At 32.9% G+C, this 18,014-nt stretch overlaps 2 protein-coding genes and 1 long non-coding RNA gene across 3 annotated transcripts; 1 reads left to right on the top strand and 2 right to left on the bottom strand.

Annotated features, from left to right (window-relative positions):
• PBS1 (Protein kinase superfamily protein) lies at window positions 1–3,504 on the top strand. Its single transcript, NM_121319.5, has 5 exons — window positions 1–475; window positions 975–1,177; window positions 1,785–1,974; window positions 2,221–2,612; window positions 2,719–3,504. The coding sequence occupies exons 1-5, from the start codon at window positions 349–351 to the stop codon at window positions 3,175–3,177; spliced, it is 1,371 nt and encodes a 456-aa protein (NP_196820.1). The 5' UTR covers window positions 1–348; the 3' UTR covers window positions 3,178–3,504.
• Window positions 3,505–4,536: 1,032 nt separating this feature from the next.
• On the bottom strand, window positions 4,537–6,849 carry SAG29 (senescence-associated gene 29). Its single transcript, NM_121320.3, has 6 exons — window positions 6,615–6,849; window positions 6,003–6,039; window positions 5,699–5,909; window positions 5,450–5,614; window positions 5,236–5,355; window positions 4,537–5,119 (listed from the first exon to the last, which is right to left on the bottom strand). Exons 1-6 carry the CDS (start codon window positions 6,664–6,666, stop codon window positions 4,826–4,828), a joined length of 879 nt encoding a protein of 292 aa, NP_196821.1. The 5' UTR covers window positions 6,667–6,849; the 3' UTR covers window positions 4,537–4,825.
• A 6,895-nt stretch (window positions 6,850–13,744) lies between these two features.
• AT5G01965 lies at window positions 13,745–13,983 on the bottom strand. The gene has a single exon (NR_142561.1). It is a non-coding gene; the product is annotated as an other RNA (long non-coding RNA).
• Window positions 13,984–18,014: the final 4,031 nt, after the last annotated feature.

Raw genomic sequence — 18,014 nt, forward strand, 5'->3', positions numbered from 1 at the left:
GTCAACGAGAAAAGTTTCGAAGGAAGGATTTACTGAGAGTTTCAGCAACGCGTCATTGTTAATTCGCAATTGGTAATAGTGTGAACACTCGTGGACGACAAAAGAAGCTGCTTCTTCATCTCTCTCTCTCTCCTTCTCTTTCTCTCTCAACTCCAATTCGTTTTTACCAGTTTCGAATCTGAACAAAGTTGGGTTTTTTATTGGTACCCAGAATCTCAATTCTCCTTCTTTCCTTCTGGGTATAGGAAAAGTCTCGCCTTTTTTTATATTTATCCAATCGCTCCTGTTCATTGATTCCCCAGTAGGATTGTAGTTTTTGGTTATTGGGAAAATTGAGTAAAGGAGGAGATGGGTTGTTTCTCGTGTTTTGATTCGAGTGATGACGAGAAGCTGAATCCAGTTGATGAATCTAATCATGGTCAGAAGAAACAATCACAACCGACAGTATCCAATAACATATCTGGACTCCCTTCAGGTTTTGATTTACTCATTTGTGCTTTTTTATGTTTTAATCCACTTTCGTTACATGCTCATAAGATCTGGTTATTTGATCCTCTGGTTAAGCTAACGGGACTTGATCTCAATCACTGTTACTTTGGTTTTATGAGCTTGTCAGATGTTTTTTTAAGCTATTGGGCATGTTCTGATTCAACTGTGTTTCTTGGTGAAAGTGTCATTCTTTGCTTCAATTTCACTTGTTTTGATCTGATTGGGAAGTCTCTAGCTTGTGCTCAGTGTAAATTTTGTGTCTTGAAAAGGAATCGAACCTTGTGAGGATCAGGATCACGTGATCCCTACTGAATTAGGATTAAGATCTTAGATTTGGTTATTTGGGGATTGTGCCTTGGAGACATTGATACAAGTTTTATGCTTTTAGGGTGATTTGTTATTGGAGTTTAAGTTGGCATGAGGTATGAGAAGGCTGTGAGTGGATGTGTTTGGTAAATTGATTGGTCTTGATCATGACGTTGCAGGTGGGGAGAAGCTTAGCTCAAAGACCAATGGAGGATCAAAAAGGGAGCTACTGCTTCCAAGGGATGGACTTGGACAAATTGCTGCTCATACATTTGCTTTCCGCGAGCTTGCTGCTGCAACTATGAACTTTCATCCTGACACTTTCTTAGGCGAAGGTGGATTTGGACGTGTCTACAAAGGAAGGCTTGACAGCACCGGTCAGGTATTTTTTGTTTCGTTTGAAGTTAAGTAAATTACATCGCATTCCTATTTCTACCATTGTTGTTATTCATTTTAGTGGGAGATTTTGCTTCATATATTGAATGAGTCTTATCTAATAAGTGTCACTTTAGGATTTTTTTTGTTTCATAAGGAGTTTCGTTTGTACGTTTCAAATGCTAAATTTTGGAGAGAATTCCAATTTTATGTGTAGTCTTGGTAAATGACAAGAGACATGCTTGAAATTGTTTCTTAATACGTGTGAAATTTCAAGAATGACGCTCTTTGTGAAGTGAGTGTAGGGTAAGGTCTTGATGTTCTCTTGGCCTTCAACATTTTTCTTGAATGATGAATATGCCAGGAAATGAATATGCAAGATACTGCTTGCCATCTTCCGGTTGTACATATGTTTACAGTGTTAAAAAGATGACTGACTTTTTAATTTTGTATATATGTTAACATGAATTCTGCATACTTGGTGAACAGTTTTACATTTATGTCTTTACTTTTGATCCATGTCACCTGTGTGTTTCAGATCACTTGTTTAGCTCGATGATTTCGCAATACATAATGTTGTACCTCTGATCTATTTTTTTTTCAATCATTTTCAGGTTGTTGCTGTTAAACAACTAGACAGGAATGGTCTACAAGGTAACAGAGAATTTCTGGTAGAGGTTCTTATGCTCAGTCTTCTTCATCATCCCAACTTAGTCAACCTTATTGGTTATTGTGCTGATGGAGATCAACGCCTCTTGGTCTACGAGTTTATGCCGTTAGGATCATTGGAAGATCACCTCCACGGTAAATCTCTCGCCAGCCCTTTTCTAATCTCTTACCATTTTATTAGACCTCAGAGATTCCTTGTGATCAACATCAATCCAAAGATTCTTTCTTATCTTAGTCAATGTCAACCCTAACTTTAACAGATTCTTCATTCATTTATTTATTTGTTATAATCATTACCTATAAATTATACATGTAGACTTAAGTTGAGAAGTAGTAGTTGCTTGTTTTCTTTGGCAGCCTCTAACAAATAATTTTTTCCAGATCTTCCACCGGATAAGGAGGCCTTAGATTGGAACATGAGAATGAAAATAGCTGCTGGTGCGGCGAAAGGATTGGAATTTCTACATGATAAGGCAAACCCTCCGGTTATTTATAGAGATTTTAAGTCATCAAATATTTTACTGGATGAGGGTTTCCACCCTAAGCTTTCTGATTTTGGACTTGCTAAACTCGGACCAACGGGAGACAAATCTCATGTCTCCACTAGAGTTATGGGAACTTATGGTTATTGTGCTCCCGAGTACGCAATGACGGGACAATTGACAGTAAAATCAGATGTCTACAGTTTTGGTGTGGTTTTTCTCGAGCTCATTACTGGTCGCAAAGCTATAGACAGCGAGATGCCTCATGGAGAGCAGAACCTGGTGGCTTGGGTAAATCAACTCGTCATCATCTTCCAATTGATTTGCCATTATTCTCGTATGCAAGAAGTCTTGAGAATTTTTTTGGTCCTAATAGTTAACATTTTGGTGGTAACAGGCTCGCCCATTGTTCAACGACAGGCGAAAGTTCATAAAACTGGCTGATCCAAGGTTAAAGGGGCGGTTTCCAACGCGTGCACTCTACCAAGCTTTAGCTGTGGCATCAATGTGCATCCAAGAACAGGCGGCTACACGTCCTCTCATAGCAGATGTTGTCACTGCACTCTCCTATCTTGCAAACCAAGCTTATGATCCAAGTAAAGATGATAGTAGAAGAAACCGGGATGAAAGAGGTGCAAGGTTAATAACAAGGAACGACGATGGAGGTGGCTCGGGAAGTAAATTCGATTTAGAAGGTTCAGAGAAAGAAGATTCACCGAGAGAGACAGCTCGGATATTGAACCGAGATATCAATAGGGAGCGTGCGGTTGCAGAGGCTAAGATGTGGGGAGAGAGTTTGAGGGAGAAACGAAGACAGAGCGAGCAGGGTACTTCAGAGAGCAACAGTACCGGGTAGAACCGGTTTGGGTCGGTCTTGACCCTTTTTTGTTCTTATTTCTCTCAAGACTCTCATTTATTGTCAAACATAGAAAACAAACAAAAAAACATTGGGACGACGAGTTGCTGTACATTATATATGTGATGTTGCAATATGGGCACAAAGGTTAATAACCAAAACTCTCTAATTGAGATTCTGGAGAGTTGTGAAGATTGTTCATGTAAATTTTGTAGTCTTTCTATTTTTAAATTTTGACAGATATGTGTTTCATGATGAGTCACATGTGGCGATGTTTACGTCTCATTGAAAGATTGAATAGCAAAGATCCAATATTAAGTGTTTCTGGACTCTATTCATGTGGTTCAGTAGTGTGGCTAATGTCCACAATCGCGGAGTTTCGGACAACGTGGGTCACATGCCCTCGCAATCTGACAATTATTTTAAGGATGGCTTATTCAGATTGTAAGATTTTAGTTGGTCTTATCAAGTTTTTGTCGGGACTTTTTTTTACTATTGACAGTGTACTGTGTAGTCTATTGAAATGGATGTCGAAACTTCCCGTATGTTTTAGTTTTGGTGAATATCATTTCTTGGCCTCTAAATACTCGGAGAATCTATTCTTTACTAGATAGTCCTAAATTTTAGAATTTTTTAAGTAAGAGGAAAAATTATTAACTAAAAACCTCTGTCTTTTTTTCCATCAAGAGACATACTAATTTTATAAATTACATAGCGTATCCTACACTGGCATGCGTAATTTGTCAAAATTCGCTATAATATATATGATTCTTTGTCGGATTTTGTCGTTACGGTTTAAAATGTAAGTTAGTTAACAAGTATATATATTTCATATTATTATTTCTTACGAGTTATTTATAGTTATATTAAAATATTTTGGGGTAATATAATCATAGGATGGTTATAATATTTGTAGATAACTAAGTAATCTTGTATATTTTGTTACGAATAAGCAAATAATATAGTGATTGTCACTTGGAAGTGTGAGATATGCTTGCAATACATTTTCATCAGACCATTGGGACGTCTTGACAATTTTTTATTCGTTTCCAAAACTGGACGGTGATGATTTTTTGTACACTTGAAAATTAGACTCTACAAAGAAAAACACAATTCGTTTAAAAAAGAATATAATCTGCTTTGGTTGTATATACTTGATGGGGACAGTTTAGATCACAAACTTATGTACATACTTTTTCTTCTGACTCATGAGTTTTATATATTTGTTAATTCTCAAAATCGTTAAACAGTATGTCGTCAATGGCACAAGACCATTCGTTATCTAACTGACGGCGACATCTTTAAGACAAATGTAATCAATCATAAAAAAAAAGGGTGGTCAACAAGCTTATTAGTTTTAACAAAAAAAAAGCTTATTAGTAGGAGTAATTAAGCTATTGAGGTTTATTATATCAAATTTTCCAAAGAGCACTAGTTACAACTTACACAAAGATAATATATTCAAATAAACACAAAACTTTATGCAAGTAGTACATCATCAATAAGATACGAAACAAAAATGGAAATTTAACAAACCACCCCGCCGATAATACAATTTCTTCCTTTGGCCGGCCCTGACGAGCCGAGAGAAAGAGAGTGAAAGAGAGAGAGAGAGAGAGCAATATTTTGAGCTTCACATATTGACACTTCAAACGGTTTCAGGACGAGTAGCCTCCACGTAGCACTTGCCGTTTTCAATTGACGGCTCCTCCACTTTAGTAACTTTGGACAGATCCTCATGATGAACGGCTTCAGAGAGTGGGTCCACCGATTCCGTCACAACTGGGTGCACTTCCGACACACCTAACGGACTCATCACGACAATACTCTTAAGTTGTTGTTCTGACGAATTAATCTTCTCTGGTTTCTCATTTGAGTTCCTGTAAACCAAGTACAAAACCATTTGCAACAGCCCTAGTACGAATCCCACCACGTTTGGAATCTACAAAATATCATCAAAGCCATACAAAATAGGTCAGTTATAACCTTTTTACCGAATATTTAAAAAATTTAGCAAACGGTAAAAATAAATAATAATATAGATGCTTAATTGCTTACCGCTATGCATATGTCATTGAGGAATAAACCATAAGCGAACCACATAACGGCGCTTATAGTGAGGAAGAAAGAAAGCGTGAAGGGCATGTACTCCACACTCTTTGTCTTTATCACACGAGCCTATTCACATCAAGAATTTATATTTAACATTTTATTTCAAAATATAATGTTCTAGAAATAAATTTACAAATTAAATTAAATAACGCTAGCTTACCACGATCATTAGAGGGGCAGCGAAAACAGAAACAGAAATGGCAACACAAATCCAGCCGAGTACAGAGACTTGGAGGGGAGGAGTTTTAACCACGAAATGTGTTACCATTAGAATCAACGAGAAGAAGGCAACGTTCATTGCTATGAACAACTTCATAGCCGATATCTGCCAAAAACGCATATTATTCATTTAATATTCGTATTTAATTACATAGCGGAATTAAGGAGGAGGAGAGGGGAATAATTTTACCCTTTTCTCCCTGGTGGCGTAAGCGAAGAACATGGCTATGTAGAGAGTCTCCACGACGCAGCCAAAGGAGTTGATGGTAATTAGGAGAAAAGCGTCTTTCTTAATCAATGCGTAGTAGAGCCATAGCATGCAGCTAAATAGCGACACTTGGTACGGTAGCGACTGGAAACTTTCCGTCGATTTTCTCTTGTATATTCTATAAAAAGTTGGCCTGAATATTTTGAAAAACGAAATCATCAGAATCATTCTCAAAACTAACAAATAAATAAAATGAAATAAAAAAAAGTAAATTGAATCTACTTACACTGGAGCGAGGAATACAAGGAAGGATATCACGTTTCCTGTAATTCCATGTAAAAATAAAAAAATGAGTCAATTGTATAATTAAGAGGCTTCTAGTTTTGTGGAAACATAAGTACATATGAATCAGTACGGGTTCTCTAACCAACCTCAGCGGGGAATTAAATTGTGCATTAACCACTATACACGTATTGAGTATGATATAACATGGACAACAATGCGTGACGATTTCAATTTAATTAATAGCTTACGTATTGATTTATTTTTTGGTAGTTTGGGATTTAACTAAAGAATTAGAAGATCATTTATAATCCCAAATGACTTAGTTTAGTTAATGAAGAAAAAACTTGAAACTTGTTAGGTGAGTCATGATGAACACTACAGAATTTCAATTCATTTCTTAGTACTCTGTTGTTTAATTAACTCTAAGCTAGAACTACAATGGAACCCTACACATAGTATATATTGTTTTGAAAACAGAAGCTTAGATGTAAAGTTGCAACATTATAGTTGCTGTTGCAAATTCCTTTTGTTAACAAGTAAAAAACATAAGAATAACAGTAAAGACAAGAGATGATGAACAAACTAGGATTTGGCTTTGTGGATTTATCATTACCTAAGATGCCGAAGATAAAAGCGAGGAAATGGTGATTGATCATGACTCCCATTTTCTATAGCAATTGAGAAAACTTTCCTGTTAGGAGATTTCTAAAGGGTCTCTTTTTTTTTTTTTTTGAAACCCTAAAGCTTTCTCTCTCTTTCTCTATATGTCTCTCTCTAGAAGATGCTTCTTTTTATTTCATGGAGGAAACTGAGGAGGCTCAGGTGGTTTATATATAGCTCCAAAATAACCATTGTAGTCAAAATATTTTGATTTTAATGTTTAGAGTTTATTAGAAGCGTGTAACGTGTTGAGTAGAATAAAAAACAAAAAAATAAGACTCGAAAAGGAAAACGAACTCAGTCTGGTTGCATGACAAGTGGAGATATTAGTAGGTAGCGTTTGCATTTTATCATTCACTCAATCTTACTTCTTTCCTCCACTACTCTCATCTCGTACGCGCGTCGTCTATTACGATTTCATTTTCTTCACGCCTTCTTTTTAATTAGCTTTCATAAATCACATTTAGTACCACAGTTTTGTACTTTATAGACGATAGATAAATATCATGGTGACCAAAAGTCTACCCAACATCAACCTATATAGAGGAAATCATCACTAGATTACATTACGATTTGTACATTTTCTTTAGGCTTTATCGCCCTCTCTTTATTTTTAATCTACATATATATGAACTGGAATCCAAAATATCCCACGTATCTATTCAATGTACATAATAATTATAGACACTGTTTTCAAAAATGTAGGATAATTAATTTCATTGACTATATTTTCAAGTATGATTACAATGAATTTAATTGTTTTGTCTGTATTCTCGTTACACAAATATATACTATGACTTAAATGAGAGGGGTGGGACTGGTTTCATCTATATTGGTTTTTGTAAAGGAGTCTAGGTGAGAATGATTAAAGATCTAACATAGCTAGAAATATACGTGTGATGGCTAGATTAAACCAACACATTTATAGGTAGCACAAAAAAGTACCAGTAAAGATATTTCTTTGCAGAAAATTGACGCCGTTCTCTATATAATTATTGGCATTTGCAATGATTAACCAAAGTAGGAATGAAACCATTCACATCTCCTGGTCCAGTTTCTCATTTCTCTCTAACTCTTGTCTAGAGGTACACGTTTTTTTTTTTCCTTGTACAAAAAGAAAACGTTAACAATCATGCATGTTTTGAGCAAAAACTCCACGCGTCGAAACGGAGCGTCGCGCGTGAGAATAAATTAAGGTAAATTAAACGAAAAAAATGATGCGTTACGAGAGAGAGTCGTGATTAATAATACGATAATAATAGCATGAAAACGAAAAATTTGTGCAAATCACGTGACCTCTCCAAACGCTTCCACTTATAGCCGTTTCTTTAGAGTTTGTAGAGACACACACACACGAGAGCTATGCCACGTCATCAGATGCTGACTAGGCAACACCCTCTCTTTGGTTTCGTGTCTTTAGAGTATTTTCTGTTTCTTGCTCTTCGTCTCCTGTTTTAATCCCTATTTTCAGGATTTCTTATATTAGTATATTAAATAACAATTAGTCCTTTTTGTTGATTCCAGTTATATATAATTTTCTAAAATGTTTATAAACTTTTTCTCGTTAATTTTTTGAAATAAGGATGCATGTATAATGATCTAGTTATGCAGTAATATGCATATTATTCAGAGATTGGTTGAATATTACATTTTCTTTTGTTACGTTTGTTTCTATAGTTATGAGGAAAGGAATCTGAATATTTTGGAGAAAAGGTTGAGAAAATTACGAAACAATTCTCCATTTTTCGAGGGTAAGTTAAAACAGATATTAAAAGTGGGAAGAAATGGACAAAAGAGGAGTGACGTGGTAGGCTAATGATAACAATGATCATGGGTTTGTTAAATCCTTCTTGTTCTTATTCGTGAGTATTTGTTTCTCTCTCTCCCTCTTTCTTTTATTTGGTCCATAATAATTTAAAATATGAGAGGTGCCACTTTTGTGGTTCTCCTCCACCTTAATTTCCCCATCTCTAATTACTATTGAAGCAACTTTGGTTTCTCTTAAAAATTTTGATTGATTGGTGCCTAATATAGTTTTGGTTCATCGTACGATCCATACGGTGTATGCAAATTTGCAATCACATTCCCCTGACTTCTTTATATTATTTACTATAAATATATCCATGGACATTTATAGTAATATGTATACAGTAGTCATGAACAATAGATATTCATAATTCACTAGCAATATTGCATCACATCACAATTTCTCGTTTATATTTTGACATTTCTCATCGAATAAAATTTCTGTAACCCATATATGAAATGTTTTTTCGTTTTTAATGGATGATGCTTTAAATGAATTATGTGGAAAATCAACCCAAATACAACAAACATCGGCTGATCAAACCCCAATAATATAGGCATCTAGGTGACCCACATTGATATATGATGGATGCATATAAATTTGTGTATGTTGCTACCACATAAAGGAAAAATGACAATCATGTGGGTGAAATTAAACCTCCCCCGATCCTATCGTTTTCTGATTTCAATCGGTTATACGAATCTAGCTTTACACACACATACATTTATCTAGCTATGCTACATATAGCTTTCAATGATAGATACCTATCTATGATTTGTTAGCGAATTAATTAATGTTTACCAAATAAATACTACTATGTCATTATGATCGGTCTATTGAATCTATATTAGCCAGAATACCATAAATTGTGTATGTATTAAACCATGTTGTTCAAAATAATTACTCAAATAAATTTCTTTTCAATCATACATATTTATAAGAATTATTACAGCGTTGTGATAATTAAAATAAATGTAATGGGATGGTTGATATCATCACCTTATTCACATATGGCCAAAGTGCTAAACTATTTTTCTGACAGAAATATACTACGTGTATCACTTCTAGAGAAATTTCAATCATACATGAAAATTAACAATAACATTTCTCGAGAGATAATTTTGAATTGTTAAAAAACTTGATGAAAATTAATTACTTAAATATAAGTTTTAAAATTTTCTAGTACATATATTAAGACAAACTTGCATGTATAAAGTACGCCTTTTGCCGTCTACGTTATCATTTTCTCAGTAACCAAACAACATATTTTGATGCAAGATTACAAACCTTAGTCGCTGAAGTTAGTGGACACATATATTAATAACCATAAATGATAAGTAGATGAAATTAATTTAATCAAACGGATGTTCCTTAGACGAATCGGTCTTCTGCCTCGAGAATGGGTCAAGAACACAAGATATTTTGAGAATGTGTCGTTCACATAAATAAACTATGGTCCAACAAATTAAATATGGAGGGAATGAAAGTAAATGACGATATATGAAAGCAATATAGTAAAGGATGAAGAAAGCTAATGTAAGTTGGTTGAAGAGCGATTATATCTCCTAGAACTCTTTTTTGTCCTTTTCAATGTTCTCATCAATTAATCATCCCTTCTTAATAGAATCAATCAAACAGACCCATTCTCAGGTTCCTACATTTAATAACGACCTCTTATTGGACACCATCCTTTTATGGACTTATATGCAATAAAAATAATTATAAGTTGCAATTACCATACGTGAATAAAATATATGTGTGATTGCAAATTTTCAATAGAAACAGAAGTAAACCAATATGTGATAACTCGAACCAGATTGAACTTAATTAAAATAAAAATATACTATTTGATTCCTAAACTTTAATAAAAAATTTAGATCAGCTTTTTTACAAAAACTTAAATTTTACTAAGGCTACCTTAGTAAAATAAGCAAAGTAAGGCTAATATAGAGTAGATCGGCATTTTTTACAACAGAAACAATAACTGTTAATTGCGGATATATACTATTTAAAAAAAACCCCAGCATATTCGTTCTGGAGAAACAAAAAAAAAACGATAGGTAAAATAGGCCAAAATATGCGTTTATATATTAATCACATAATTGTCACCAAAAGAAAAAGTTAATGCCAATTTTGTTGTATTTGTTATTTCTCAATATATATTTTTAATGAAAAAACGTATGTCTTTTATATATATATATATAGTGGTTTGCATGGAAAAATACACATTTTCTTTTTCTGAGAATAGCAATTTCCCTAGTCTCAATCGTATGGAATGTGCTTTTGATGTATCCATGCAGCCAATTTGGGACGTCTCTTTTCTTTCATATATTGGGTTTCGGCGTTCGTTTTTTTTATTTCAAAAGAGGTACCATTTTATATGTATGATAACTCAAGCAAATACAGATTTGATTAGAGTACTAGATACCTATTTAGAGCAAACACTCATTTTACAAGGAGCACTTAAAATAGGTATTGTTCTTTCATATACGAATACGATGATATTCGTATCTTTCCAAACTTGTGTTTCCCATTGGATACAGGTCTCGATACTTTCCGAGTGTGTGATTTTCGTGGAGTTGCTGGTATTCCTTTCATGAGATTTTATTCGCATGAAATAGTTTTGACTACGAAAAATTATGTTCATATCTTTTGTAATGGCGAAAAATTGTATTCATTATAATTTATAACAACAAAATAATATATACCTAATTACCTATACTGTATATTGATACAAATGAAATATTCAAGGTATAGACCGTAGAGTCACGCTCAAATCAAAATAAGGAAATGACTATACCAGAAACAGAATTAATGACTCAAAAGTTTTAAGGGCCCAAAAGGCGTGGCGTTCTATAGTGTTTGATTAGAACTTGATTCATATTTAGTATGTTTCAGATACAAAGAAATGTGGTCTAGTGGTCAGAACATTCCACACGTAGCCATATAATTATTGTCTTCTGGATACACCTAGAAGTACAAACGACATCTCCTTTCCAAAAACCCCATCTCTATGTTTTCTTTTTGTTAAAATAAATGGTTTTCTCCGTTTAAAAACAAAAGAAAATCTATACACTAGTTCTCCAGAAAAAAATAAGTGAGAAAATGAGAGAAGAAGAAAACGTGAATTCTTTTTTTCTTAAGAGCGTTCATTTTTACGTACAAAGAGAGAACATTGTGTCCTTCAAAAAAAAAAAAAACATATTACAGCGGCATTATAAATTTTCTTTATACACATAATATTAATATTCATTTGCATGTTTTCACTTTTTATGGGATTTTTTCCAAATAATATAATTAACCCCTAAAAGATCATGTGCCAATCTACCTATTTTTTATTATTATATATCACTCTACATTTCACTTTGGGATTACGGATTAATAGTTGATTACATGTTATCTGTTACCGCAAAGTCAGTTTCTTAATAAAATTTATCAAACAGTATTGAAATCGCAATAGCTTTTTTTTTTTTGGTTCATTTTTAAAAAATCGCAAAGAGATTCATCTCTACCAAAACATAGTTCTGTTGCATGAAACTATATACTGTATAGGTAATTAGCAGTGAATAATACATAATCATTTTTGGTAAACCTATTTCGTTTATCCTATAAAAGAAATATTAGCAGTGAATAATAATACTATGAAAAATGAGTACAGTGGATTGATGGCCAAAAGATTAGGTTGCTAGTTGATACTTGATACGATTGGTATTTGTAGTTGTATATGACTTGAGGAATACGTATTTGTATGGTAGAGAAGTGGAAGAAAGTACCCAAAATACAATTTGAAGATCGATGCATTGAACGTTTACACATCTCATTCCTTTTCAAGTAAAGGCAATGGCAGGTTTTCTGCTTTTTGGACGTTTCTGTGACGTGGCAATACGTGGGGACTCTTTTATTCTTATTTTGTGTTTTCTTTCGTGAACGTATTTGTTTGCCTTACTTTTGAATTCCAACTAATTAATTGTCGTGTTCAAGTCATTGAGCATTCCAATTAATGGCGTCATTAGGAAATTTGTAATAATCAGTTACTAATGCGTACTATTGATTTGTCATATCTTCACATTCATAAAGACTTCCTAAGATCCTTAAGGCTTAACAGCGTAATGAGATCTAATCTTCTTCTTTTTGTGAACCAATGAGAACGAATCTTAACGTTAGATGTTCTACGTCAATTTCATTGCACATATAATTATTTGTCAACACACACACATATTTTGTTTTATTCCGTGGTCTCATCATTTTACTTTAACTGTATTGCCAATCAAAATGCAAGTAGCCATGCATTAATGATAATAATGTATTTATCTTTAAAAGGAAAAAAAACTTAGACTTGATCAATCACAAATTTCCGAAGTTACATGTAAATGAATGATTGGCGTGGCGATAAGGCAAGGATTGTGAGACGACATCTAAACCCAAGACATGGACCACATAAAGCTTATATATATATCATTTCAAATTGTTTGAAATGATGAGCTGGCTGCTTTTTTTCCCAAGTTAGTGTCGTCGAATATACCAAATGTGTCTTATCGAAAAGAGAAAACCAGCTTATTTCATCCAAACATCCCAAACAAAGAAACATTTGTTCTTAACCTTGATTATTAATTTGAACCACAATAAAATGGCTTAGAGGTACGGCATCGTCATTAAAAATAGTTGATTTACTCACAAACAAAATCGTACTACAATTAAGGACAGCTTGGGCAAGTCACTTAGACCAAATAATTAAATCCCTTTTTTTGGGTAAAATCATTACTTGTTTACGGAAGTATTCACGTGACATTTATTTTCAAGATATCTTAATAATACAAATAAAGAAATTATCAGACCATAGCATTTACAGAGCTATAGACCCGTGGAGTTCGAAGGAGACAATCAAATCATTCACAGACTAATCGATGGCAATGCGGAGAATCTACGACTCTACTGTTACATGACGGACATCCAACAATGGAAAACAGCATTTACAGGAATAAAGACTAACTGTCAACACCTATGTGCGGATTTCTTAGCGAAGACAGTAGTATCATGTAACTAACAATGGTCTCTATACCATAGCTGCCCTCGTTTTCTAAGTATTTTTTAAGGAAAAAAACCAACTTTTGGTAATACATCACAGAGAGAGCCCAATAAGTCGTAATGGGCCTGGAACCTAGAGTATTTTCAAAATTTTGAATCATTAACCCAAACTTAACCGAAGTCCTCAAACAGGCCCATGCTAAACAACACTTAAGACATTTCTCCTTCTTCTTCTACTCAAAACATAATCTCAAACCCAAACCAGGATGGACCAAACCAGAACTAAATCAAATGGAAGTATAGCCAAACTAAAATAAACAAGTATTGGTCTTATTTCTGTAAATTTCTCTTCAGTTGAAACAGACCAAACCGAACGATAACCAAACAAAAAATTGATTCTAAACCGATATGTATTCACTAATGAGAATAAAGATCATCTCTAGTGTAATTTTTCTTTCTTCTTTTTAAGATTTGAGAGCAAAGAAGAAAGTAAAAACTAAAAAGTGATGAAGATGAAAGTCTAACCTTTAATTGGCTGGAATTTGTGTCTTTCAAGTTTGGAATAAGCATCACGAAACAACTTTTTTTTTCTTATCAAAAGCCCAACTATTTTCTCTTTCCCGAAAAAAAAGAAGAGAAAGTTAGCACACGGATTAGTAGTATCACACGTGAGAGAATAAAAAAAAATAACTTTTTATAAGTTGTTCAGTCACATGCCATAAAAAGCCATACAATGTTCAAGGCCACGCAAAATTTGATGGAAAGCAATCAATTAAAACATATTTCAAAAGTAATGAAGAAAAGAAAAGAAACTTCACTCTTCAGGTTTCTTCACCTTAAAGGATTCGTCTATCTTTTTGTGGGTTTTCTTCAACTTCCAAGCTCACATATGTGACAAAAGCAGCTGCAGTACCTTGCTGTGTATTTTTTAGGTTTCGTATAGCCAATGAAATGATTATAAGTAAAAGTGATTTGATTTTGCTTTTCGTACCCATGTCTGATGTCTCTAAAAAGATTGTGGAAACAATAATATTTTGTAAAAGCATTGAGATATGTCCTGAATAGTAGTACATTTTTGTGAGTACATTTATTTTTGGATAGTTCATATGACAATCACACGTTCTGGTCTATCAAAATTAATTTGAAGGCATAAAAATTCAGGGTAACTAAAGAGAGATTTAAAAGTACTTAAAGACTTTTCCTTTTTCCGTGCTAGAAAAGCATTTGAACTTATAATGTATGTAAATAAATGCAAAATTTTAATTAAAAGTTTCTTTATCAAAGGAGATATGCGACTTTGAGGTTGACAAAGTGTAGCTTCAAAATGAAGAAACTGATATCATTAGATAGAATAAAAGCAAGAGCTAGCGCCTCCTTAAATACTTTAAATATAGAAAATATTTTTTAGTCAACTTCGTTATCGATTACGAGTGATGACTTTGAATTTTCAGTTTGTTTATTTCATTTGTCGACAAAAATGTATATATTTATTTGATTCTAGAAACTAAAAATCCTTTAATCTGAGCCAAAAATACTTAAATGTGTAGACGATGTACTTCAAATAAAAACATGCATTACGTAAATTTGAATATATAGATATAAAATCCCTAATTTCTTGTCTTGATGAGATATACAAGAAAAATTATATAAGATAACACAAATAACTTAGCATGCACACGAATAAAACGAAGATGTTAAAGAATAAAGAGTATCAAACTATCAATTGTTTTGTACACCACCAACTATTAAGTAAAGTAAAAATGTTTTAAAATACTACTATTGTATTTGTACGTATAAGTCATATGCTCATAATTTATCCTCGAACAATACTCATGGTTAAAATTTGAACACTTAGATGGGCGCTAATCTTTATATTGGATTGGTCATAAATGTCATATGATTGCTTGTACGTGATTTTATGCAGGGTTGAGAAATCATTACATATTTATTATTTTAGTTGGATTTCTGAACAAAGTAGGAAACCTTCCAACTGGCCGGCAATTAAATTTATATGATCATCATCGCGCCTTTGAAAAGTAATATAAAGTTTACTTATTAATTAAGACGTATTGTTTGGAGTCTTGAACTATGGAAGGTCTAGCTAGTAGTTCGCCAAAACACCAAGAATTTTTTTATATCATATACGAATATTGTAGATTCATGGAACATTGAATTTTCGTGGTATGTGTGTAAGCTAGATTTTATATATATAAAGAGATTTTTTTTCCAAAGTTTTATGTGTGTAATTCTCTAATTCTTTTTTGGATCCACAGAAATTGTAGCTCTGAGTTGTATAATGAATCATTTCTGGCGTTTCTTTGTAGTTTTCCTCAGTTCTTTAGATTTGTTCAACATAGGATATTGATATTTAGATTTACTATTAAAGTAGATTTCTATTACGATTGAACATAAGATTCATAAGTGTAGTTTCAAAACCGGTTCATAACTAGCAATGAAGTTTGTTGATCAGTTCAAGTGCTTATAAATTACTATAATAATTTTAAAGCATAGAGTAAAAATATTCTTATAGCAAATTTGTTGTACCTACATAATTGTTTTTTACATTTTTTGTTTTACAAAATATCACAATTTTCTACATATATATCCATCTACTTAAATGCGTAACTAATTTTTTCAAAAAATTATATTACAAAAAGATAGCACTTTTTAATTAATTAAACATCTCATATAATGTGACAAAATATTTTACAGTTCTTTCTAATTAAATTCAAAATCAAAACTTTTATATTTTGTCGCACATCAAAAACTATATACAATTAAAAATATAAATTAATAGTTCGTAGGTAAGTTCAGACAAAACACACTAGCTCGTAAGAAAAGATCCAACAAATACAAAACCATATTTCTCGGATTTCACATAAAAGAAAAGTCAAAGTTATATAGTGTAAGAAAAAAGAGATCGAACCCTCAACAAGACTATTAGAAAATTGGGTTGAGGACGAAACCATGAAACCTCAAAATTAAGTAACTATTAAGCATATTTGTTGGATTCAAAATCATGTAGTTATAGTTGCATCCTTTGACGTTTCTCACTTTCTATCCAACATCCCCACGCAAACTCCGTTGACGCTCTCCCACGCATTTCTCATATTACCACAGTTATTACTATACGGTATGCCTAAACTACATAAGATATTTTAAATATTACAAACTTAAGGGAAATTTATTTTAAATTGTAAGAAAAAAAAAACGGAGCCGCAATACTTACGAAACGAAACCCTTATTTGATATTTCTCAATTTAGACCATTGATGACTAAGTCGCAAGTGGGGTGCGTGTGCCTGCTTTTTCTTTTTGCTTGTGGGAATCTCTCATCTATATTTTTCCCTAAATTTCATTCTTTCTTAATGTAAAAATAAGTAAAGGTAACAACACAGATATAGGAGGGCAAGCAATATGTATATTGACTTCTATCTTCTTTTTGAGAACCAATATTTTCAAATTTTTACCCCGAAATTACATATTTTACAGAATCATTTGTAGGGAAACGGAAAGGGTTGACGATTAGATAATTAGGTTGAGTCTCTGAGACTCAATCACTAGAGACCTTTTTGTTCTTTGTGTAAAATATATTAGAAAATGTTTTTAAATCAATCATTCGAATAGATTTAGATGAGTATTTCCCGAATAAAATAGGTCGTTGAATATATTGGAGGGTAGTTTTGTCAATTTGGAAAGGGACCATTCATTGAATGTGATTAGAAAATTTGAGACAAAGAAGATTTGGGAAATCGGGGAGAGAAGGAGAGATCGTATATAGAGATGGTTTGGTTGCATTGCATTTTGTGTCTCCAAGAGTTTAAATCCGACGTGTGAGGCTGTCGTTTTGGAAGCATGTAGGACCCTTCCCTCTTTTATTCCCTTCATCCACTTCTGTCATATATTAACCATAATGCCCCTCATCATACAACAATGTACATACTAACCAATAGTGAAAATTTAAACCGCAGCAGTAATGACTAGATACTCTTTAAACTGACATCAATCAAATGAGTAGAAGTAATAGTAAGAAATTCTCCGTTTTGCCCTAAAATCTATTATAAATACTTTGTTGGATCTCGGCATCAACAACATATAAATATTCGATAAACCGTATGTAAAAAGTTTATATTCACTGTAATTGCTACTGAATTGTAAAATTAAATCCAACTTTTGGTAGTATTGTTTCAGATAAAAATATCAGGTTTAAAAAATAAAATAAGGAAACTATCGTAAAATAAAACAACAACAACATCATATAGAGGTAAAAATGATATATACACCTTATTCTTCTAAAACTCATATCATAATATTGGATGATCGAAAACGACGTGTAGTACAAGACTATAAATGTTATAGTATTCAAGTAAAACTAAAAGAGTGGAAGTTATCGTTTTAAATATAACAGCGACGAAGATATCCTTAATAACCACGACGACGTTCATTGTATAATGAAAACTCTTTTATTTGGGATAAATCTTAACATTAAAAAACAAGAAAAAAAGAACCATGATATTCTATT

The sequence above is a fragment of the Arabidopsis thaliana genome, chromosome 5 (assembly GCF_000001735.4).
Source record: "Arabidopsis thaliana chromosome 5, partial sequence".
Classification (NCBI taxonomy): Eukaryota; Viridiplantae; Streptophyta; class Magnoliopsida; order Brassicales; family Brassicaceae; genus Arabidopsis; species Arabidopsis thaliana.

Coding starts and splice junctions, on each gene's coding strand:
- SAG29 (NM_121320.3), bottom strand. CDS start 6,666: ATGGGAGTCATGATCAATCACCATTTCCTCGCTTTTATCTTCGGCATC. Junction 5,910..6,002: donor CTTGTATTCCTCGCTCCAGT/GTAAGTAGATTC, acceptor CAAAATATTCAG/GCCAACTTTTTATAGAATAT. Junction 5,615..5,698: donor ACGCCACCAGGGAGAAAAGG/GTAAAATTATTC, acceptor CGTTTTTGGCAG/ATATCGGCTATGAAGTTGTT.
- PBS1 (NM_121319.5), top strand. CDS start 349: ATGGGTTGTTTCTCGTGTTTTGATTCGAGTGATGACGAGAAGCTGAAT. Junction 476..974: donor CATATCTGGACTCCCTTCAG/GTTTTGATTTAC, acceptor ATGACGTTGCAG/GTGGGGAGAAGCTTAGCTCA. Junction 1,178..1,784: donor GGCTTGACAGCACCGGTCAG/GTATTTTTTGTT, acceptor AATCATTTTCAG/GTTGTTGCTGTTAAACAACT.